We start from the raw sequence: 24293 nt of genomic DNA on the forward strand, positions 1-24293 counted from the left end.
ACTTGAGACTCCTGCCTCTGCCCCCAGAGCAGCTGGCTTCACAGGGACCTTCTCAGTAGCCACCACGACAGCAAACGAGCAGTTCCAGTTCAGATGCTGCTCCCCAGGAATTTCTGCTTCTTTCTCTTCACGCCCTGGGGATGGCAGATCCCAACCCTGCATGGCCCGGACTCCTTGCAAAAGGATGCAGAGGCTCACACTTGCCTTTTTCTCTGCACTTGCAGCTAGCCGCTCAGCCCTTTCCTCTTCATGGAACTGGATGTGTTTCGATGAGACAGTCCTTCCCTTTCTGGTGACTGAGGTTGTTTTGTTGTATCCTGGCTCCCCTGTACTGTTGTCCTCACAATGACAAGGGCTGCTGCTTACCGTAAAATAGTATGCACTCACTGGGCTGCTTGTTACTGAAACCAATTGGAGCCAGGTTATGGTGGCATGCACCTGTAATCCCACACTTGGGAGGCAGAGGCAGGAGGATTTCTGTAAATTGGAAGCCATCTTGTGCTACCTGTCTCAGAAAACAACAGAGAAACAAACAAAAAAAAACCAAAACAACACACACACACACAACAAACCCAAACAAATTTTTTGGCCTTACTCCCAGAATTGTCTTTTTTTCTTCCTGTGTTGTAGAGCAAGTTTCTGTTTCTTTATCCAGATGCACGTGGCCCTGCGTGCACATCACTTCAGCGCCCAGACTGAAGAAACAGCCCTATCTATTGAGGACAGGACAGAAACCTGCACTTTCCAGAAGCAACTCTGCTGACAGGACATTCTGAACAATGCTGCTCTAAGAAATACTGGACTAGGGAACACCAGCGAGGCAGATGGTGCAGGCCTGTGAGCCCAGCGTGGCGGCAGAGGCAGAAGATGACAGACCGACAATAAACCTGGTTCTCCATGGCAAGTCTGGGATGCGCTGACACTTTTGTGTGGCATTAACTTTACTGCACATCTAAGACCTCCAAAGAGTATCCTTTATTCTGCTAATTTCCTAGGGGTTCACAGAGTCTCCCCTGTCATTGGACTACAAACCATATACCAGCAAACAAGACTTGCTCTAACAGCGGCTTCATACCTTTTCCTAACGCGTTTTGGGACAGAAACTCCCACCCACACCTGCCTTGAGCCCAGGCTCTACGCTAAGTAAGCCCTTCCCACGCATCATGGTTTTCTTCACCGAGACCTGACTAGGAACCCAGGCCTGAGCCTGGCTGCGTGCACTCTGGAGGACCTGTCACTACTGAATCTTCAGGTGACCGCTGGGCAGACCCTGGTGATGCTCTCTGAGGAGCCGAGCAAGCTTTTCTCCTGCAGTGCCTACCTGCTGTAGATGCTTGCTCACCTGCACAGGTGGGTGTTAACCTGTTTCCTATAACATGCTCTCATTTTTTTTTTGTGGCAAAATCTATTTTTTTAGTCGTTCCCCCTATTATATGTTAAGGTTCCATGTTATATCTAGAAAAGAATGTCCTACATCAGGTATAAAAATATATTTTCTTGCTAGGTGTGATGGCACATGCCTTTAGTCCCAGCAGCGGGTGGGGACCTCTGTGACTCTGAGGCCAGCTTGGTCCACATAGTGAATTCCAGGACAGCCAGAGCTACACAGGGAGACCCTGTCTCAATATATATATATATTTCTCAAAATATTGTTGTTGTTTTTCCCTCTAGACCTAGTTTTTGGGAAACTGAGGTAGAGTTCCAACTAACAGCTAGCTTGCTGTCTCAGGGAACTATTTATTAAACAATCCATCTCTCCCTCCCTGCACCTGAAACCATGTACCCACGTCTGTGTGCTGGGTCTGTCTGAACTTCCGTGCTGCCCCAGCAGTCTCTCTGACCCGCATGACGACTGAATTCATGCTGGTAGGACTCAAAAACAAGTGCCTTCTGCCCACCTTGGACCCACCAGGCGCACACCACCACTGCCATTCAGAACTACCTCATGTCCTCCTGTACTCTTCCAAATGAATGTCAGAACGGGCAGAATTCCACAAAGTATCCAATCTTGCTGGAATTGCACTGATTTTATGGGCTGATTTGGGAAGAACCAGTCTTTACAGGAGCGTGGACAGCACTCAGGCAACTCACAGAATGCCTTGCTGGGTCTTCGGGTGACACTAGTTTCTAGGGAACTTGTGGTTTAAAAACAGTGGCCGTCGGGACTCTTCCTTGGCCCCATCTGCTCAACTGCAGGGGTTAGTGACCCGGGGACCCTGCTAAATAACAGCACGCCCCTGGCTAATTTCTGACTCTCAGGAGCGTGCCTGTGCTGTTTGGTTCTTTAGGTGCCATTGTTACTGGTGATAGGGACCTTTATCTAGACGATGCTTCTTTCTAGTCTTGGCTTACTAAGATTTCATAAGGGATGGAGTTTCTCTTTTACCAACTCTCTGTTTATCATTTATCGACAAATTCACTATTAATTGAAGCTAAAATGAAGCATACGGCCTCCTAATTTTTTCTCCATTTTCTTTGTCCCACATACCAGGAAGGCAATAATTCTGCAGATGGAACAAAGATGAACCTTCTCAACCTGCCACTGGACCCAGCATGGGGTGCCTTTCCAAGATACCCAAGCACAGGGGTCTTGGCAGCTCCGTTTCCTTTCTAGGGAAAGGAACTTTCCAGAACCCCATGACAGGAACTTGTAGAGAGCAGTGTGTGAGATGAAGCAGCAGGGAGGATGGGAGATACTTCTCACCCCTGCCACCAACCAGCACATCACCAGAGGACAAGCGCAGGGCAGGCATGGGCACCCGAAGTGTTCTATGGCCTCTGGCCTTGATTTGGAGTCCCAAGCAAGTCCTTCCTGCCGCCCAGCAGTCACTAGCTGGGGCATACAGGCTCAGTGGCACTTAGAGCAGAGGCAGAGCAGAAAGCAGCAAGGTCTTTAGGCTCTTGGGAGAGCTAGGGATCCCTTCCGCTCCTCTACTTCACTAATCATGGGACCCTATGCTCTTCTCCCAGATTTCTGCTCCTGTGCTTCGCAGAAGGACATGCGGGGTCTCTGTCACCACAGGACCTCCCCCAGAGCTAGCTCCTAAGTGCAGTCACCTGGCACTGGGCTGTTCCCTCAGCTTCCTTGACCTCTTCTGTTTGCCCCGACTCTTCCTACATCCCATTTTGGGAAAATGGGAGCCTGAGCCTGTGCCCCACTGGGTACCTACTCACAACCCAAAGAACCTCTTCTCCCTTGTCTCACCGGCATCTGCCCACCACCGATGTGTGGGTTGTCCCAAACACAGAAGCAGCAATAGACAAAGTAAGGGCAGAGCCCAGTCCGTCACAGTTCTGAGAGGCAGAACAGGATGTGGTACTAGTGTGACCTGCCCAACCCATCCTGGTGCTAAGAGACAGTCTCTGTGGATGCACTTTCTCTTCAGGCCACAAGAAGCCCTAACCTAACCCAAGCGGAGGCGGAAGGTGCCAATCTCCATGGGCTCCAGAAAGATGTCAGTGCTGTTGGAGGGTGAGGCCAGAGGGTACAGCAAGGTCAAAGAGGTTGGCTGTAGAAACACCACATCCAGGCCATGGAAGAGGCTCCCCAGGGTCAGCTGTGAAGAGAGAGGAGGCAGGCTGAGCTGGGCACCGCCAACACTGGGCTAAGTTCTTCCTCACAGCCAGTACCACCTTTTAGTTTTTTTAATACAGGGTCCCACACTGTCATCAAGGCTGCCCTCCAACTCACAGCAATCCCATCTCAGTCTCCTGAGTGCTGGGATGGTATTGTGAGCCGCCACACCTGGCTTTCTGTCAAATCTTTGAGAGAAAGTAGCGCTAAGATGGCGACACATGACTGTAGCTCTTGGGAGGTGGACTCAGGTGGCTCAGGAGTTCAACTCAGCTTTGGCCACAAAGTAAGATTGTATCCAGCCTACATAAGACCTTGTCTCAAGAATAAAAACACAATAAATAAATATAAAAAGTAAGAAGGAACTCATCTCACGGAAGCTATGGTCCTCTCTGAAGCAACACACCTCAGACAGGCTCTGCTCAATCTACTCAAGTCGGGAGCCTATCCAGGCACCGGAGTAGCCTGGACACCAAGCTGTGTTTGAGAACAAGGACTATGTCTGGATTCACTTCTCAGTTACCAGGGCAGACTAACACTTTGAAAGGTGCAGCAGTTCTTCATTCTCAATTTCCCACCACGCTCAGTACAGGCCCCCTCCTCCTGACTTCTAGTTCAGTGCCTTGTCTGAAACTGCTCATGGCCAACTCAATACTAAAAACACATCAACAGCCTCTCCTTTGTTTCTGAGGAGCCCTGAGGTTATGCCTTCTCCTCTCACCCTACTGCCAAGCCCCAGGCCAGCCTCCCTCTAAGTTCTCAGTTCTGCTACTGCAGAAGGTCCAGCTTCACTGTCTTGACAAAGGGTCCTGCCTCCACCCCTGGGCCTTGCTCACCTTGCCTTGGCTTGTGGTACAGTTGAAGCCCAGGTTCTTGGCCTCAAGGCCACAGTCAAAACCCTTGCGGTGTAGGAGGAGTGCGGCATCAGCTGAGGGCAGGGTGTCCTGGAAGGCAGTCAGGGCAAGGGCAATGGAGGGTCAGCTGCACTTCTGCCCAGAGGGCAAGGCTGAACAGAGAAGAGCTGAGGCAAGGCCAGAACCTGGTGGTGAGGGCAAGCACTCACGGGAACACTTACCTCAGCTGGGAGCGTGCGCAGATTGAGCAGGTGGAAGTCACAGGGCAGTGGGGAGGCCACAGGGTGAAAAGAGCGCAGAGCGGGGCTGGTGGCCTGCCTCTTGGCCACAGGCAAGGCAAGCGGAGGCATGTTGAGGTACATGGAAGTCAGGTGGCTGAGGAGGGACGGGTAGCTGGTAGAGCGTTCATCTTGGACCTGCAAGTTGAACCCAAAATGTAGGTGAGGGGAGCCAGGCTAAAGGGTGAAGAAGGGGAGGCAGGCCAGATCCTTTCCAAACAGCTTTCCCGCTCCACCTGGACTCTAGCTGCCTGGTTCCGGGCCCCAAACTGCCAACCCTTCATGAGTGGCTACTTCTTGTGTTCTCGCTAGTGTGGCCAGCACACAGAGAGGAGGAAAGGACGACAGACAGGACAGGCTTCTCATAGTGACAGTGTTGTAACCATCCCACGGTTAGATGCCACATCCACAGTGCCAGCCTGACCCTCAGGTTTACCAGCTGGAGTGAAGACCACCCCTCAGGTGGCTCCCAGGATGCCACATTCACAGGCTTACGTGGGACTTCTCTCTGCAGCCACTATATTTCTATACGCTGGACCCCTGACCCCGGCACCCCCTCTGAGTGTCCTATATACAGTCTCCCTTCTCCCTTCAAGCCCAGGCAGGGTGGTTATTCCTCTTCCATTTTGCTTCTGCAATGTCTTCAATACAGACTGCCACTCCAACTTCAATTTCCGACCCTTTGCTTAGTTCAAGTCCCTTCAACATCTTAAATCTGTCATCCCTTCCTTGTTTCCCCGGAGAGCCACGGTCCTGACAGCTGAGGGCAAATGACATCCCTCCTCGCTCAAGTCCTTCCATGGTCTCAGACTCTGTCTGGGCACCCTGCCCTGCTCCTCCCTCCCACCATGCTCTAGCCCAGCACTGGCTCATGGAGTTTTCTGATACAGCAGAAACGCCTTTTGTGATAGCCACTGACTACCTAGAACCACTGGGGTCTTAATGTAATTTAAACAAACAAATTATTATTATTAGTGTGTGTGATGTGCACCCCCATATATGTGTGACGTTGCCTGCATATATGCATATATGTCTGTGCACTTCATGTGTGCAGTAAGTACTCCTGGAGGCCAAGAGAAGACACTCCATTCCTTGAACTGGAATTACAGATGGCCCTGAGCTGCCCTGTGAGTGAAGATCAAACATGGGCCTCCAGAAGAGCAGTCAATGCTCTTAACCACTAAGCCATCTCTCCAGCTCCTTACAATTTTTTTTTATTCTTTTGATTCTGAGACAGGGTCTCACTATGTAGTATCAACTGCCCTGAACTCCCTATGCAGACCAGGCTTCACCCTCACAGAGATCCACCTGCCTCTGTCTGCTGAACACCTGAGTTGAAGACATGTCACCACACCTGGCCCAAGGAGCGTGGTTAGTGTTGAGTGAAAACCTCAACTTATTTCATCTGAATTCATTTGAGTAGCTACATATTAAAACAAAACAAAACAAACATGGTGGTATACTCCTATAATTCTAACCCTTGGGAAATAAAGGCAGGAGGATGAGGCTAGCCTGGGCTACACGAGACCTTGTCTCAACAAGTAAGTAAACAGGCATACATAACTGGGCATGGTGGCATATGTCTGTAGTCTTAGCTGCTAGGGGGCTGAGACTGGATGCTCACTTGAACTCGGCAGTTCAAGGCCAGCCTAGGCAACAGTGAGACCAAAACAGGAGGGCAGCCTAAGCTACATAAGACCCTGTCTCACAAACTTTTTAAATATTTATTTATTTTTATGTGCATTGGTGTTTGGTCTGCATGCATGTCTGTGTGAGGGTGTCGGATCCCCTGGAACTGGAGTTATAGACAGTTGTGAGCTGCCTTGTGGGAGCTGGGAATTGAACCTGCATCTTCTGGAAGAGCAGCCAGTGCCCTTAACCGCTGAGCCACCTCTACAGCCCCAAGAGCCTGTCTCAAGCACATACACACACACACACACCTCAAAAACAAACCTAAAAACTTGACTGGAGACTTAGCGGTAGCGCACTTGCCTAACATGCGCAGAGCACTGGGCTGCACATGTGGACGGCGGCTGCCATGCTCGTCCGCACTGCTCCCGTCTAAAGTCACAACCAGCCTCACTGGCACCGTCACCGCTGCCCTCTCCGTTGTTCATGGTTCCCCCTCACTGAAGCGGAGCCTGGGGACTGCTGATTCAGGCAGCCATCTCCTCAGCCATACTGCCTTGGCGCTGCGGGCCCAGCCAGACCCACTTCTGCCCTAGACTTTTACTCTTACAGCAGCTCCCCAGCCTGCTCCTCTAGTGGGGGCGGGGGTCAGCACAGCAGGGGCTATGCACCCACAGACTAGTCCTGCTATAGTAAGTAGCTAAGCCGCACCTGCCCTGCGGGGTGCTAGGCAGCAGACTCCAGCTACAGGGCCGGTCTGCTCACCCCAGGCCACCCCCACCCTTTGGGCTGCTGGAAAAGATCAAACCCCTAAACATGGCTGCCAGTTTGGAGAAAAAGCCAGGCCGGTGAGGCAAAGAAAGCCCAAGCAGGGCTGTGTCGGGGTTAGGAAATGCTCGGGCTGGAGAGGGGACGATGAGGGCAGCAAAGAGAAAGGCAGAGGATGAACACGACAGGGGCAAGGTGAAAGTGTGGTGGGGGAGGGGCTGCCAAGCTGCACGAGAGGGGTCAGCAGACGCCATATGGCCCCTGCCTCAGCACAAGAGTGAAGCTGTACTCTCTGTACTCCTCCAGCTACATTCGGGAAACCACAGGGTTCCCCACGGGGCTGAACCTACATTAGCTCGCTGGACAACGGGCCCAGATCTTACCTCATGGCCCACGGTTCGCCGTTCTAACAGGAGGCGGAAGTGGTTGCAGGTGATCTTGTTGTCTTTGAGCCCTTGGCCTAGACCCCGGTTGTCATCCTGCATCAGTCGTCGGTCCAAGATCACCTCCAGCTGGCCTGGGGACGGTAACAGTGAGCTCCAGCTTGCCAAGCCCGGTCTCAGCAGACACAGGCCTTGGGAGCCGACTCTCCACCTCAGGTACTCAGGAAAAAGGGCAGTGAGACAGACAAGCTGAGTCACTCAGGAGAGAATGATGGAGTTCTAGTACTGGGAGAGCAGAGTGCAGGTGAGGAGACAGGAGGACCCGAAAGGGGAGTTCTGACCATGGCAGTTCCCCTCGGTGACTCAGGACTAAGACCTGGGCCCTGGGCCTAGATCAGCAGGAAACCTCTTGGGGTCAGGCCACACAGAACACGGTAAAGAGCCAGCGGACAGAAAACTGAGAGGCCTGTCATACTGCTGCAGAGCCCCTCATCTGAGGTGGGCTTGCTCGGGTTGGACAGACTCATGACTGACACACGTTCTCTGGCCTCTCTGCTCTACCTGGCATGGGCTAAACCGCCCAGCAGGGCAGCCTGGAGTGGATGGCCGTGCCCGTCAGAATCTGCAGGCTGTGGTGAAACAGGCAGAAGGCATATGAGGTGAGGTGAGCAAGGCCTCCAGTGAGAGACAGAAGAGGACTACCCATGGAATGTGCTGGGGGAGGGGCCTCACTGCAAAGCCTATGGACCAGAGGGAAAAAAAGCTTTCCCCACAGCTGCCCAGAGCAGCCTCCACCACAGAGGCTCAGGTTTCCCTTTCATCTCCACAGTCCTTTTCTGATCTCTGTAGTCGCTGTGGCTTTCTCCTCTGAGCAGACACAGGAAGCTGTCCCCAGCCCTAAAATAGGTTCCTTGCCTAGAATATAATCATTCCTTAATGCCCCATGTCCCAGAGGGGCAGACAGCTGACTGAGCAAGGACAATGGGCTGCATTCAGGAGTTCTGAGACAGACAGAGCCCAAAAACATCCTGGCAGATGAGAGGGGAGCCACACTCCTCCCACGGAGGAAGTAGGCACAACACTCAGCACAACTGTGGCACAGCCTTAACCCTGTACTCAGTTCAGCCCTCAAGGCCTCTGTGCCCCACAGACAGAAGAGTCCCTGAGTGACTTCTCATTTTGTCCCAAGGCTGTAGATATCACAGGGGACAGGGGGCCTTGGCCTTATCCCTGCTGGCTTCTCACTCTCTCCAGTACTGAGCAGAGAGGCTCACACCCTGCTCGTGCCGCGCAGGTCATCCAGCACAGAGTTAAACCTCCAGACAAAGTCTCACCAAATGGCCCAGACTGAGTTTGAATTTAGAATCTTCCTACCTCGGCCTCCAAAGAGCTGAGGTTACATGTCTATGCTACTAGGCCTAGAACTCTTCCTTTGATTAGTAAGAATGTCAGCTGGGTGACAGTGGCATATGCCTTTAATCCCAGTACTCGAGAGGCTGAGGCAGGTGGATCTCTGTGAGTTCGAAGCCAGCCTGGTCTAAAGAGCTAGTTTCAGGACAGGCTCCAAAGCTACAGAGAAACCATGCCTTGATGAACATAAAACAAAAACAAAAACAAAAAACAAAACAAAACGTCAGCCTTTTTTTTATATATATATACTGACCATTAGGAGGAAATACAGACATTTCTCCTTTTCTAAGTATGACACTGGAATCATCTGCCCGGTGATCTGCCTGGTGGGAGCACACACCTTTAATTTCAGCACAGAAGGCAGAGGCAGGTGGATATCTCTCTAAGTTCGAGGCCAGCCTGGTCTACAGAGAAAGTTCCAGGACAGCCAGAGCTACACATAAAAACCCTGCCTCAAAAATAAAAGGAAAGAAAAAAGAGCTGTGCCCCTCAGCTGAGACTAATCCTTCAATCCCCAGCTTCTTCCCCCAAAGGGGAGGATGCCCAAGTGTGACTGAAGGAGCTGTAGATGGCTCACCCCTTTCCAAACTTTGGGGTGATGGGGTTTAGAGAGAGGGGAGACGAGCCAACAGAGGACTCTCTGAGGCAAAGGGAGGCTGGTTCCCTACTCACCATCACCGAGGCTGGAGACACCCAGGGCCTGGGCGGTGTGCAGCGTGAGGCGCCTCTGTGCATCTTGGATATAGGCCATGACAGGCATGGGGTAAAAGTTAGCCTGCAGGGGCAACTTCTTTAGATACCGCCGGGGCTGTACCTGCAGGGAGGAGTTCAAGGCCAGCCAGGAATGATGTCTGATTTATGTTCTGAAAGCTCCTTAGTGTGAAGGCATTTCTGGCTATTATTTTTGTTTTTGTTATTATTTGTTTTTTCTTGAGACAGGGTTTCTCTGTGTAGCCCTGGTTGTCCCAGAACTCACTCTGTAGATCAGGCTGGCTTTGAACTCAGAGATCTCCCTTTCTTTGCCTCCCAAGTGCTGGGAGTAAAGGCATGCACCACCACCACCCAGCTATTTTTTCTTAATTGAGTGTATGTATATGACATGTATATAACGTGTGCACAGTAGTGTGTGTGCCACAGCACACATGTGCAAGTCAGAGGAGAACTCTGTGGAATGGTTTCTCTCATTCCATCTTTACCAGGCTTCCAGGAATTGAGCTCAGGTTGCCAGGCCTGATCAAGAGCCTTTACCCACCAAGCCACCTCACTGGCCCCATACTGGCCCCCAGTCCTTGGCCCCCTCCCCACAGCACTGGAGGCCAAAAGCAGCCCAAGTTCTATGGGGCCCAGGAGTTACCTGAAAGCCATTGAGGTCTGTGAAGAAAGTACCCTGGCTGTCAATGTCCGTGTGAATGCGCAGGGCCAGCTCCTTGTTCACATAGTCCCTGATGTCTACCAGGAACGCCATGTCCAGAGACAGCCCCTCTACCCCTGCACACAGGGACAGCCAGAAGTGAGGTGAGCATAGCCTGAGAGACTATGCCGGGGAAGGCACCACCACCCTCCTCCTGGGAGCTTCCAGGCCACAGTCCATTGGATTTTCCCGCAAGAGAATCAAACATCCATGTCAGATGACACATCTGTTTGTCAGCAGAGATGGGGCAGAAGAGGAACCGGTGCCAGCCTGCGTCTCCTTGGGACCCTCCCCACCTGCACAGCTCACCTGGCAGGTTATAAAGTCGGATCACTTGGTGAAAATGCTCGTAATATGCAGCCACCTCCGAGAAGAACGGGCCTTCGGTGACACGCAGCACAGGAGGCTTCTTGGGGACATAGGGCTGGGAAAAGAGCACGGGGGCACTGAACCCACAGTACAGAGTACACAGTGACAGCACCAACCCAGAGTGGGGCAATGGAAGTCCCTGTCCCAGTGCTCTGGCCTGAGCACCTGTGCTGAGCAGGCCCAGAGCCATGGTTAAGTCCACAGTTCACCTCTACATGGCAACGAAGACAAGGACAGGCAGGCAAGACACAGGAGGCAGAGGCAGAGACCGAAGGGATGCCAGGGCCCTCCCAATCCATGAGATCCCGCAGATTGTGGGAGCCATCGCAGGTACCTTAGCCTCGCTATCCGGCAGGAAGAGGTAGGCACCACTCTTGTCTTTGGATGTGCGGGTGCCGTAGATGAGGAACTTCATGTCCATCTGCTGTTCCTGCTCCTCGTCCACCCTTCGGATGCTCTGCCAAAGAACACAGCCCTGACCCCTGGCCCCACACCAGCATGTCAGGTCTCCCCCTGGGAGGGTAGGGACTGACTTCCCCTCAGGAGCCAAGCCCAGTGCTACAGCTGGGATCTTAGGTCTGTGTGTTAAGGGCTTCTTCCCAGACTGCTGCTTCAAGAGGTGGAGACGTCCATCGGGACTCTACCACTTCCCCGCCTCCCTTCTACTTTTTCTTTCTTGTTTCTTGTTTTTTTGTTTTAAGATTTATTTATTAGCCAGGCAGTGGTGGCACACACCTTTAATCCCAGCACTTGGGAGGCAGGTGGATCTCTGAGAGTTTGAGGCCAGCATGGTCTACAAGAGCTAGCTCCAGGGCTGGAGAGATGGCTCAGTGGTTAAGAGCACCATCCTGCTCTTCCAAAGGTCCTGAGTTCAATTCCCAGCAACCACATGGTGGCTCACAACCATCTGTAATGAGATCCAGTGCCCTCTTCTGGCCTGCAGGAGGAGTACTGAGAATACTGTATACATAATAAATAAATAAATCTTTAAAAAAAAAAAAGCTAGTTCTAGGACAGGCTCCAAAGCTACAGAGAAACCCCATCTCGAAAAACCAAAAAAAAAAAAAGAAGAAGAAGATTTATTTATTATGCATGTTTGCCTACTGGGCACCAGATCTCACTACAGATGGTTGTGACCCACTGTGTGGTTGCTGGGACCTGAACTCAGGGCTTCAGGAAAAGCAGCTAGTGCTCTTAACCTTTGAGCTATCTCTCCAGGCCCCGTCTTTTTTGTTTTTCTTGAGACAGGGTTTTTCTGTGTAGACCTGGCTATCCTAGAACTTACTCTGTAAACCAGGCTGGCCTCGAGATCCAACTGCCTCAGTCTCCTGAGTGCTGGCATTAAAGGTGTGTTACCACAACCCAGCTAAGATCGTAACTTCTGATCTTCCTGCCTTCACCTCCCCATGCTGGGATTACAGGCATGTGCTACCGCACCCGGTAGCTTCTTGTAGCTCCGATGGTAGATGCTTAATCTAGCATGCAACTCCAGCCCCCACCTTTTTTTTTTCTGAGAAAGGGTTTCTTTGTGTAGTCCCGACCAGTCCCTTTTTATTTTTCCTTCCTCCCTTCCTTCCTCCCTCCCTCCCTCCCTCCCTTCATTTATTTTGAGGTACCATTTCACTGGCTTTCCTGGAACTCACCACGTAGAGCAAGCTGGCCTTGAATTTACAGAGGACACCCACACACACACACACCCCAACTCGGTCTCTCAAGTGTAAGAACTGAAGATGTATGTGATCAAACCCAACTTCTTTCTTTAAACTTTTTGAGACAAGGGTCTCACAATAGTTCAGGTTGGCCTTGCTATGCAGCCAAAGATGACCCTGAACTTGTGGCCTCTTGCTTCTGCCCTGCCACTGCTGAAATCTTAGGTATGCACCAGCACACCCAACCTCTCTCCTGCATCCTGGCTGTGCCGTAATTTACTTTCCTGAGATGTGTTCCTTGCTGTGATGTGCTGCCTAACCACAGGCCCAAACGCAACGGGCCTGCCTAACCGCAGGCTCAATGCTCACAAACTGTAATAAACCTTCTCTTCTTTACAAGTTGCAGACACAGTAGCAGACGGTTAATGCTGTGCTCAGCCGTGCCTGCTGTCAGCTTGAGAGCTGTGAAAGCTCACACCCAAGCCTCTGTGAGTCAGGCAACAGGGGGTACATGGGGCCAGAACAACTGTACACAGTCTCCTGATGCCCATGCCCTTCTCTGCTCCCTCCCCACCGACCCAGGCCTGGCCCTTACCTTGAGGAGCCCAGTAGGGCCGGAGAACCAGACCTGCATGTAGCGATTGCTGATGGCGAAGTCACTGGGGCTGGAGTCCATGACACGGAGAGGGAAGGCTGCTTGCCTGCCGATGGACAGCTTCGCACCGTTCAGGTAGACGCGTACGGAAGATGGCAGCGTGTAGGGCCCATCGAGATCTGGCTGCAGCTGCAGCACACCCAGGCCCAGGGCTGGCAGGCGGATGGGCACCGACACCTGAGTCCAGGAGCGGAAAGAAGCAATGAGCAGAGAAGCACCAGTCCAGACTTCTCCACCATCCTGGACCTCCACATTCTGTTTGCTGGGTTGTTTTTTTTTTTTTTTTTTTTTTTGGCTTTCAATTTTCTTTTTCTGATTTTTTTTGAGACAGGATTTCTCTGTGTAACATCCCTGGCTGTCCCTAGAACTCACTTTGTAGACCAGGCTGGCCTCAAACTGCCTCGGCTTCCAGAGTGCTGGGATTAAAGGCGTGCACCACCACCTCCCGACATTGTTTTCTGAAGCTAAGCATGGAACCTTGCATTTCTGTCTGTAAAGTCCTATCTGCTTTGGCATCCTGGTTCTGAGCCACAGTGTTATTCCGCACGTCTGTCGGCAAAGGGGCACAGCACTCAGCTGAGAGCCCAGAGTCTGAAGCAAGCTAACTTCACAGACTGTCTGAGCAACCTTAGGCAGGTAGCACAACCTCTCTGGACCTCTGCTTCTGGTGAAATGAGGATGGCATCACTATGTACACTCATAAGAGTTTGATGAAAGCTGGGGGGGTACATTGCTGTACCCCAACAGTCAGGAGGCTGGAGCAGAGCAAAGCAGGTCTGAAGCCGACCTAAACTACACAGTGAGGCTCGTCTTTAAAAACAATCTTAAAGAATTGAATATTTAAGCAAATGAAGCCGTGCCTGCCATGAACTATGTCTGAGCATTTATTTTTCATCCACATTACAGATGAAATACATAAGTCAACCATAATAAACCATCTTTAGAAGCTGTGTCCAGGAATTAAGAGACCAGCTTGGGCAACATGCAAGACCCCATCACAACGAAGTAAACAAACACTTGCTGAGCAGCCGAGGGCACTGTTGCTACCATCTGTGCTATAATTATGACCACAGTGTCCTCGCCATCCTTTTAGGGATACTCAGATCCCAAGAGTGACTGTCCTTTGGGCAATGCCTCTCCCCAAGCCACCTGCCTCTATCCTGGGGAGCAAGCAGAGCGCAGCGGAGGAATAGGAAGCGAGTATTGGTGGGGAGGGAGGCCCAGGAGAGGTACTGATGAGCAGGGAGGGCTGAGCCCTGCCTCACCTGGTAGACATCGGGGACCAGGTCAGTGGCCGAGCTCCAGTGCACACTGATCTGCACAGAGAGGGGCTGACCCGCCTCGGAAAGGACTCGCACCCTTGGGGAGTTGACCAGCAGGGACACCACACTGAGCCTCTCCTGTTCCAGCGGGTTAAATAGCACCACAAACCTGTGGGTGGAAGGTGGGCTGACCCGGGAGCTTGCTGCAGTGGCAGGGCAGAAGCAGCAGCCAGAGCAAGGCCCCCTTGTTCTGGGGAGTGGAGGGTGCCTCTGTGAGCCTGGCCAGGCCTGACTCACCTGGGTGAGGAGTCCAGCTGGATCACTGTGCGCTCTGGCAGGGCATCGTGACTTGAACGGCTCTCGTCCTGCAGTGACGTGAGCAGGAAGAAAGAATGAATGGCTGGGCTCAACCTCCTTCCCACCCCAACCTGTCCAGGATATGGACCATAAGCATGGAGTTTGCACCGCAGAGCAAGGAAGAGAAAAAGGCACAGCACCCAGCAACAGCGGCTCTCGAGGTAGTACCCACCCAAACCACAGGATCTCTCAAGCAGATGTAGCAGGGGGCTCACCATTTGAAGGAATGGTGTCCCAGGGTCAAATTCGTAGGCTTCCTTGTCTCCTAGCACCAGATAGTGGGCAGCATTGATGATGACCTGCTTCAGGCTAACCAGGGACCGCAGCAGCCTGCGGAAGGGAAGAGAGAAAGCAGAGAGAAGACAGCCATGGGGAGGCTGTCTGCCACACCAGCAGGACCAGCCCCTGGCAGCCTACCCACCAACCACCCACATAGCCTCTCTTTGAAATGGTGAGGGACATGGGGGTGGCACCTACCTGACTCCATAGTCTACCACCACCGCCTCCTTGGCAGTTCCGGTGATGGCATCATGGTGCTGGAAGAGCCCCAGTGTGCGCCGAGCTTCCGTCAGAAGAGCAAAATCAGACACCGGGTACTGGCCAGCCAGTCCAGAGCGGCGGGCATGAGCCACAGCCAGGCTGTATAGAACCTCTGCCCCACTACCCAGAGAAAGAAGTCAGAGCCCTTCCTCTCCTGTTCAACCTCGCCCAAGGGTCACCCCCACACTGGCAGGGTCCTCTCCCACTACTCCGCAAAGGTTAACTAACTTGCACTCAACAAGGGAAGGCGGCAGGTCTCACCGCAGGTGGGCTTCTAGGACTCGGTCCAAGCTCTTGTAGAAAGGCCGGGAAGTGTAATAGCCTGTCCAGTAATGGTCCTCCCGGTCAGCATAGGAGAAGAAATCTCCACTCAGCACAGGAAACCCTGGAGGCCTGGCACCGGGCTCCACTCCTGTCCTCTTATACAGGGCATCAAAATACTCGGAGAGGGTCCCGAACTGGGCCTGTAGGGACACAAAACACTCCCATCGATTACAGAGCCTCCTGAGAGCTCTGGCTACCATTCCACAATGCTGCAGGTGTGTGCCCAGGTGAGGACTTTGTCTAGCAAGAGCTGGGGAACTTGGGGATGCATTCTGATCCAAACAGGAACCGTGCCCGGGATTGGGAATGACCTGGAGCACACAGCTGCAGGGCGGGTAGAGGAAGGATCGGGCTGCAGCAAGAGTACTACACAGCCATCTGCACAGCCTCCCACCTGCACATGGAGCTCAGGCTTGCTGTTGAGGAAGTCAAAGAGCCGCTGGTAGTTGAAGAACTGGGCATCCCACTCCTGGGGCTTGTCATAGCGGAAGTCATCACCCAGTGGTACAAGGAGGACGTTGCTGCGGAAAAGTCGGGACTTCTTCCGGTACTGGTCCAGGAGCAGGGCTGCCCTGGAAACACAGACGGTCACAGGCCCAACATGAAGTCCCAGGCTTAAAAAGATCGGTAAGGGTTGTAGGGAGGTGGCTCAGGGAATAAAATGTTTGCCACACAAGAATGAGGACTGGGGTTTGGGACACACCCCCCCAAACATGTAAATGCCAGTGGGCATGGAGGCCTGACTATAAATGCAGAGCTCAGGTGAAGACAGGATCCCCAGAGCCAGCTGCATAGCTAGACCAGCCCACACTGGAGATGGGCTCTGGGTTCACCTGAGAAACCTTTTCAAGGAGTAAGGTGGAGAAAAACCAAGGAAGATTTCTGAGGTCAACCGTGGCTCTTCATATACACTCACAGACCTGCGTATGCATCCACAAACGTGGGCGTGCACACATTCAAACTACGCCTGGTGGCATTCACTTTTAACTCTAGCACTTGGGAGGCAGAAGGCAGGAAGGTCGCTGTGATTATGAGGTCAGCCTGATCTATACAGTGAGTTCCAGGCCAGCCAGTGCAATAGTGAGATCCTGTCTCAACAAAAGAATAGATGCAGCCGGGCGGTGGTGGCGCACGCCTTTAATCCCAGCACTCGGGAGGCAGAGGCAGGCGGATCTCTGTGAGTTCGAGACCAGCCTGGTCTACAGAGCTAGTTCCAGGACAGGCTCCAAAGCCACAGAGAAACCCTGTCTCGAAAAAAAAAACCAAAAAAAAAAAAAGAATAGATGCCCAGGATAAGCTCAGCACAGAAGCACATCCTTGTAACCCCAGTACTTGGGAAGCTGAGGCAAGAAGGTTCCAAGTTTGAAGCCAGACAGGTCTATACAGAGAAGGCCTGCTGGGTGTGGCAGCACATGCCTGTGACCCCAGCACTTTGGGGATACCAGTAGTTCAAGCCCATCCTCACCTACACAGCAAGTTCAAGGACAGCCTCAGCTACCTAAGACTGTCTATAGCCCCCATACACACATGAAGAACGGTGCCTTGCTTGAACTGTATGAGAAAATTTATTTTTATCTATATCATCTGTCCAGTAGAGCCTTACAGCATGTCATTAGAGTCATGTTTCTGTCAGGTGTAGTGACATGTGCCTGTAATCCCATACTTGGAGACTGAGGCAGGGGGACTGTTGGAAGCTGAGGTCAGCCTGAGCCACATGACAAGACCCTGTCTCCAAAAACAGAAAAAGAAAAAAGAAAAGTAGCTTTGGTGCTTGCTTGGATTGCTAGCATGAGCCGCTGCTGCTGCTACTAACCACATTCTCAACATTTTAGCTAAAGTGACATTTAGATCAACCTTCACACTTTTGTAGGGGTCTAATTTTAGTCACAGTGACATCTTTGAGGTCCTTTACTATTCTCTTAGAAGGGACAGGTCTTTTTTCTCAGAGATTAGAGGATCTCCGAAGGACTGGGTGGATCTAAGCAGCATTTGGGCCCAGTGAGTATAAGGTCCACCTGCCCGACCTGGAGCTGACCCAGAGAACCTAAGTCAAATGAAAGACAGCAGTTGAAACGTTGCAAGAAATAGTACCAACCTAAGAACTGTTCAGGGCAAGTGCCTGGCATAGTGGCACATGCCTTTAGTCCCAACACTTGGGAGGCAGAGGCGGGCGGATCTCTGTGAGTTTGAGGCCAGCCTGGTCTATATAGTGAGTTACGGGACAGCCAGAACTAAATAGTGAGACTCTGTCTCAGGAAAATAAAAAAGAGGACAGGCTCCAAAGCCACAGAGAGAAACCCTGTCTCGAAAAACCAAAAAAAAAAGGAAAATAAAAAAGAATTGTCTACTGGGGATGTAGTTCAGCTGGCAGAGTGCTCACCCCGCTTCACAAACCCCTGATCTGGGCAGCAACCAGGTGTAGTGAGTCATGCTTGTAACCCAGCACTCAGGACATGGAAGCATGTTTGAGGCCAGTCAGCCTGAAATATGAGATCCTGTCTCAAAAAGAAAAAAAAAGGGGGGGGGATATCTCCTAGTCTATTAGGGCATCAGAAGGCAGCCTCAGTGAGGAAAGTAAAAGCCTTCTGGAAAGGAAGCTAAGCGCTAGTTCTATTCCCCAGGGAGGCAGTAAGGAGTCGCTACTGCAGATGCACGGCCTAAACTCTCCCCGCAGAGTCTGCCCTTCCTTCCAGGTACGGTCAGCATCATGCAGCCCCATGTGACAGAGCAAAGAACAGAAACCACGTTTCAGTCTAACTCCGAGGAGCAAAATGTCAACATCAGCCAGACGTGGTAGCAAAGACCTGTTCCCCATTCTCAGAAGAAAGAGGCAGGAGGATTGAATACTCCTGGGGCTCCACAGCCCAGAACCCCAAACCCCACTCTTTGTCCCAGCAGGGCTGAGAGCAGATACCTGTCTGCCACATTGGCCTCTGTAATAGCCCGGGGCGGCACCTTCCAAGGGCAGTTGATGCGCCCGCCAGGCAGGCGTTTGAAATCAAACTGGCAGCAGATCTTGGGATCAGGGCCACAGGTGTGTGGTACATCGTAGCTGTAGAAGGGCATCATGTGGCAAAAGATGTCTGTGCTGGCGTCTGGATCTACAGAAGACGAAGACACACCATAGGGTCAGCCACTGGCAGGCAGGGTGAGCAGCTAGCTACAAAGACATCACACGTGTGTAGATTCGTGTCGTCGATAGGCAACCCTGAGACACTGAGGCTCTGGCCAAACTCAAGACTGTAAGTATGTGGAGAATGGGAACAGGACACGGGGCCCCCAGATCCACAGCTCCTGCAGGAGATGTGCCCCAGACGCCAGCGGAGGTAAACAGGACTCACACAGGGGCTGATTGGAATGAACTGCCCCTTCCCCAGTAAAGACCGCACTGCTATACGACCCATGCCCCTCCCTGGCCTTACCCCACATCTGCCTCCACATGAACTCCAGGCTGTGAGTGGCAGCAAAGTGCTTCTTGATGGCATAATGCACCCTCTGAATCAGCATGCTGGTCAGGTTGGCACGGCGCAGCAGGTAAGGCATGGTGGAGCTGTGCCCAAAGGGGTCCACTGCCCAGCCCGAGCGAGGCGTTGCACCTGGGCAGAGCACAGATTTCAAAGGCCCTGAATACCTTAGGGACTGGCTGCTGGCTTTCTAGCGCCAGGGAGGCCAGCTCCTGCCGTGCCCAGCAGGCAGGCTGCATGAGCCAGGAAAGGAACAACGCCCAACTGGTCACTGTACCTCACAGCATCTTGCCACCACATTCAGGCCCAGCACTGGGGCAGAGTCTAGCTCCCACGCCTGGACTTACCCAGGTTCCTCTCCAGCCACTGGTGTCCCTCGATGAGCTGGTCAATCAAGGCAAAGTAATGGGAGTTGGCCTCATCAGGCATCACCCACCCGCCTGTTGCAATCTCCAGCTGCCCGTTTCCCACCAGCCTAAGGATGAAGGCACGCTCAGGGTGTGGCAGGGAAGGGCGACAGGGACTACATGCATTGGCCTCCTCCAGCCAGAGAATACTCACAAGCTTGGCACCCACGGCAGGAGACAAGACCAACCCACTGAGCCAGGGCATAATGACACCCCCGCCTTCCCAGCTACCACTGACCTTCGAACTGCTGCCTTCTTTTGGGCGCTGATATTGTCCCACCACTTGGCGAAGAAAGAGACTTCTGCCCAGAGAAAGCGTCGTCGGGGATCTTCCTGCAGCTTGGAAACCATGCTATTGAGGATGTGCTGGGTTTGCTCCATGTAGTACTTGTCAAAAGTCTTAATCCAGCCTGGGGGAGCCAACGCAAGGTCCCCTGAATATGCTGCACACGTCAGCGGCACCCCTCACGTCTGTCCTCAGAAAGCCTGCCCCACACCCCGGCGCCGGGGCCTGCTAGGCCTTCACCTGGATCGTTGTGTGAGTGGGGTACCACAAACACCTGCAGGTCTTCGGCGTCCCAGTCATTTGGGCTGTAGGAGATGTCAAAGCCTTGTCTCCACACGCCACCCTCCACATTGTCAAACGGCAAGTCTTCGGACACCGTTAGCATCTGTCAGGGAGGAACGTGGCTCAGTGCCCACCCACGACAATAGTAGATCCCCCCCACTCCCCGCCAGCTCCAGCTCTTACCTGTAGCTCTGGCTTCTGACCCCTGCCCCCCAAAGCAAACTGGCAGTCCTGGGGGGAGACAGAGAAGAAGCTGGGCCGGGGCTCTGGGAGCACAGCCCAGGAGCCATTGGCTGTGTGGTAGGGCAGTAGGGCTGGCGGGCCCTCGGCATTGGCTGTCAGCTCCAGCACCGAGTCCTTGATGTGGCTAATGATCTCGTGGTTTTCCTCCAACAGCTGTTCCAGCTGTTCGATCCGGTTCTGCAGCACAGAAATTTGGCTCTGCCAAAAATAAGAACAGAAAGGGATCACTCATATAGCTCCCTGTCACAGACACAGGAAGAATTCCCGCACAGGGCCACCACCTGATGCCTGACTGGTCTATGATTCCCTCTCCAAGTCGGACCATGGGCCTACAGGGCTGAAGTGGACTGCACATCACCCCGCAGACTCCTGTCCACTGGGCCTGGAAGTAACGTCACCCTCCAGCTCACGGAGGGCAAACGTTTCAGCTCGCATGCCTGCGCTCAATGGCCTGGACTTCCTGTCTCAAGCATGGTGCTGAGGTTTGCATTCAGCTTAATGGCAAAGAAACAGGGCAGTCGATGAGCGGCGTCTGCCAAGCACTAAACTCAGACGAACAATGCACACGGCCACTTTTCTTCTTCCACCATGGCTGCTTTTCACCTCCCGCTGTGGCCTGCACAGCCCTGTGGTGGAGCTTGTGTTTAGCAAGAACCAGCCCTTGGGCAACCCACCTCCAAAGGAAGGAAAATCTCTCTAGGAGTGCTCCTGGGCTATGGACACATAACTCAGCTGTAGCCTGCATGCGTGCACGAGGCTCCAGGAGTACTCCCCGAGACCACGGGGTGGGGGAGGGTGTTTTTGTCCTATCCTGACACAGCTGGGAAGATGCCAAGCCCAGGTGACTTGCATTTGAGGAGGAGAACAAGGTGTGACTCACCCTGGGGAAGTTCCCACCACTCTGGTGTCTGGCGGGGTCGTGCTGTACGCGGTCCAGCATCAGGTAGAGCGAGAAGACCGCGACGCAGAAGATGGCAGCGCCACACACCGTAACCTGCTTTTTCAACTTCATGCTGACCCCCACATGTACCTGGCAGGAGACACGCCACCTGTCGTTCTGGCATGCAAAACCTTCTGTTGCACTTCCTAGCAAGCGCCCTCTGAATTCCCAAGGAGCACCTATATGTGCCTGACTCTGTTAAAAACCAAAGAACGCCCAAGAACCAAACCTTGCTCGCGACTCCTAGCGCACAAGTTGCACATTTATCTGGGGCTGGTCCTGTCGGACAGGAGGTCTGTCTCCCCTCAAGCAGAGCCATAAAAACCTGGATACACCGTGTGTGTGTGTTGGGGGGAGAGGGGGGACACTGGCAGGTGAGACAGCTCAAGCGGTAAAGGCACTTTCAGCCAAGCCTGACAACCAAGTTAAGCCATTTGGCTCGCATGGTGGAAGCAGAACACCAACCTCCACAACTGTCCTCTGATTGACTACCACATGTTTGCTGTGGCGTAGACGCACACAGAATAAATAAGCGTAACATATTAAAACAAAAACAAAAGTAGGGATAACAGAGTCCCAGCTCTGACTCCCGTTTCATTATAAAACCACTAATTACAAACAGCTTGCTCAGGACTCTGCCCGCAGAGAACGTCTGTCCAGGCTTCCTAGCCATGTGTTTCCTCCCTTCGGATGCATAAATACCAAGGCTTCTATTTTGTTTGACTTAGAGGTACAATCACTGACTGGAGACACAGGCTAGCCATCCCGGCTCTGACCTCCTAGGTCAGACTGCTTGCTACTCAGCAGAAACAGTGCCTGGCCCAGATCCTGTCTCAGGAAGCATACAGAATGGATTTCTTTTTAAAGAGATGCTCACGTTTCTAACACAACCCAGAATTAGTATTCTAGTATTCACCCTGGCAGTACTGATTCCTGCAGTGCAAAAACTTCCAGTCCTGGCTTCCAGAGCGCTTTCAGGGACTCCTGAGAAGCCAGCGGCGAGACTCAAAGTCCCCAGGGTAGCAGAGGCCGGGAGCCGCTTCTCGGAAACGGAGCAACTCGAGAGGACCCACAATGCCCGCTGCCACCGCCCGCGGGTCCCCCACTTGCCTGTCGGCGGAGGGAGGACGCTAGCTGCCGAACGCGCGTGGGCGGGACCGCGTTCTAGAGTCTGCTCTTCGGGCCCTGGTGCTGAAGATCTCTGTCACCCTGCGTCCTACTTAGCGCCAACTGATTCCGCTCGGGAGCCTCCGGGCAATATTTTTAGCCCCTGGAGATTGGGTCCTGGCCAAAGAGGGCGGAGCTGGGGAGCAGGAGCTGGGTCACCGTTGGGGGCAGGCACCTGCCGCGGGGTCGTCGTCCCCCGCCCCACGCAGGCCCGCCCAGCCCCCTCCGGCCCTCGGAGCTCAGCGGGCACCCGGAGGCCGCAACGCCCGCGGCCTGCAGGCAGGAGTCATCGCCTGCACACCGCCTGGCCCGTTACCGTACGCGGCCGGCCTCCGCGCCGCTCGGGACCCTGCCGGCCGCGCCGCCACCGCTTGCATCCCCGGGGACCGCAGCCCGCCCGCCCGCGCGCCGGGCAGTTGCGCAGGCAGAGACGGAGGGCTGCCCACCCACCGCTCCTGCTCGGCCCCGCAGCCGCGCTCCCGCGGGGGCCAGGCCGGCCGCGCGCTCCTGCGCTTAACCCGCGCTCTCGCCTCTAGCGGCCGCGGGGCCGAGCGGCGCGCCGGGTGGGGGAGGAGGAGGGGTGCGGGGGAGCGCGCGCTGCGTCCCCCAGCTCCGGGCCCCGCCGGGCTCCGCAGCGCCCCCTAGCACCAGGCGCGGTCGCCTCCCAGTGTCTCGGCCCGGTTCCCGCGGTGCCTCCTGCTGGGTCGGTACAGGGGTCCGCTAAGGCTGCTGTGCCGCTCTAAGCAGCCGTGGAAAGGGCAGGGCGCGCGCTGCGGAACCGCGGCAGAGCCGCGAGACTTCTTTACGATCTTCCGAGAGTCAAGAATCAGGCACTAACAGAAAGGGCAGAACAGCGCGTGCGGTGCGTGGTGGCCTCCCTTGCCTGGCTCCATAGTGATGTTTCTTAGGCAAAGGGATGCCCCCTCCGTCTGGGCACTGTGAGTTCCCGGTGGCTCTGAATTTCCTGCCACGGAAGGCGAAAGGCATACCATACTGTTAAAGGTTATTCCTTTATTGGGCGTCCAGGTTTCAGATTTGCAGCGTAAGACATTATACCGCAATGAACATCTTCACGGATTTCATATTTTTCTGTTTTTAAGATTACTGTTTGGCCAGACGAAGGAGATCACGCCTCGTCCCTGCACCTGGAAGGCAGAGGGAGGCGAATCTCAGAGTTCGAGGCCAGCCTGGTATACATAGTGAGTTCCAGGATAGCCATAACTATAAAGACAAAAACAAAACAAAACACCTTTCATCTGTGAGACAGGAGGATCGCCACAAGTTGGAAGCTATCCTGGGCTACACATTGAGACCCTGTTTCAAAAGAAAGATTACTAAAAATTACTGCCTGACTGGGCTAGTGACTGAAACTGGGCTAGTGGGGGGTTGTGGCAAGAAGATCCCAGTCACGAGACAGTAGCCTAGGTCCCACACACAGTAATAAAACATTAGATTAGCCTGTGCCTGATCCCAGATTCACATCAGGGAACTCTCTCCCCCTATTTGACCACATCAGGAGGTGGGGCTTTGGTGAGATTAAGATCAGCTAATGAATGCCTAGCCCTTAGAAAGCAGATTATCGGGACTGGAGAGATGGTTTAGAGGTTAAGAGCATTGGTTGCTCTTCAAGAGATTGAATTCAAACTGGGTGGTGGTGACGCACACCTTTAATCCCAGCACTCAGGAGGCAGAGGCAGGTGGATCTCTGTGAGTTCAAGGCCAGCCTGGTCTATAAGAGCTAGTTCCAGGACAGGCTCCAAAGCTACAGAGAAACCCTGTCTCAAAAACCAAAAAAAAAAAAAAAAAAAAAAAAAAAAAGAGGCTGAGTTCAATTTCAGCACCCTCTACCTTCAGGGGATCTGACATCCTCACACAGGCCACAGGCATACATGCGGACAAAACACCAATGTACATACAATAAAAATAAATTAATTTTAAAAAAGCAGATTATCACTTCCTTGTAAAAGCACCCCAGAACCTGGCACCTCAGCAGTCAAGAAGTAGAGGCAGGCAGATCGTGGAGAGTTCCAGGCCAACTAGG

General features: G+C 53.2%; 1 protein-coding gene across 2 annotated transcripts; it reads right to left on the reverse strand.

The window, feature by feature from the left end:
- Positions 1–956: 956 nt before the first annotated feature.
- Man2a2 (mannosidase alpha class 2A member 2) lies at positions 957–22788 on the reverse strand. 2 transcript variants are annotated; one of them, XM_075953055.1, is made up of 23 exons: positions 22196–22788; positions 21026–21175; positions 20086–20343; positions 19861–20005; positions 19573–19744; positions 19275–19402; positions 18886–19059; positions 18378–18564; positions 15858–15984; positions 15401–15603; positions 15077–15259; positions 14815–14929; positions 14540–14607; positions 14246–14411; positions 12921–13157; positions 11011–11133; positions 10617–10731; positions 10251–10384; positions 9569–9710; positions 7487–7620; positions 4650–4844; positions 4411–4518; positions 957–3557 (listed from the first exon to the last, which is right to left on the reverse strand). In XM_075953055.1, the coding sequence occupies exons 2-23, from the start codon at positions 21155–21157 to the stop codon at positions 3405–3407; spliced, it is 3399 nt and encodes a 1132-aa protein (XP_075809170.1). In that variant the 5' UTR covers positions 21158–21175; positions 22196–22788; the 3' UTR covers positions 957–3404. The 2 variants fall into 2 exon arrangements, with proteins under 2 accessions (XP_075809170.1, XP_075809169.1); XM_075953054.1 differs by having other exon boundaries at positions 15858–16035; positions 22196–22787.
- Between the last annotated feature and the right edge of the window lie 1505 nt (positions 22789–24293).

Source organism: Microtus pennsylvanicus, chromosome 18 (genome assembly GCF_037038515.1).
Source record: "Microtus pennsylvanicus isolate mMicPen1 chromosome 18, mMicPen1.hap1, whole genome shotgun sequence".
NCBI lineage: Eukaryota > Metazoa > Chordata > Mammalia > Rodentia > Cricetidae > Microtus > Microtus pennsylvanicus.

Coding starts and splice junctions, on each gene's coding strand:
- Man2a2 (XM_075953054.1), bottom strand. CDS start 21,157: ATGAAGTTGAAAAAGCAGGTTACGGTGTGTGGCGCTGCCATCTTCTGC. Junction 19,403..19,572: donor AAGAAGGCAGCAGTTCGAAG/GTCAGTGGTAGC, acceptor CTTCATCCTTAG/GCTGGTGGGAAACGGGCAGC. Junction 14,412..14,539: donor CAGCTGGACTCCTCACCCAG/GTGAGTCAGGCC, acceptor TTCCACCCACAG/GTTTGTGGTGCTATTTAACC.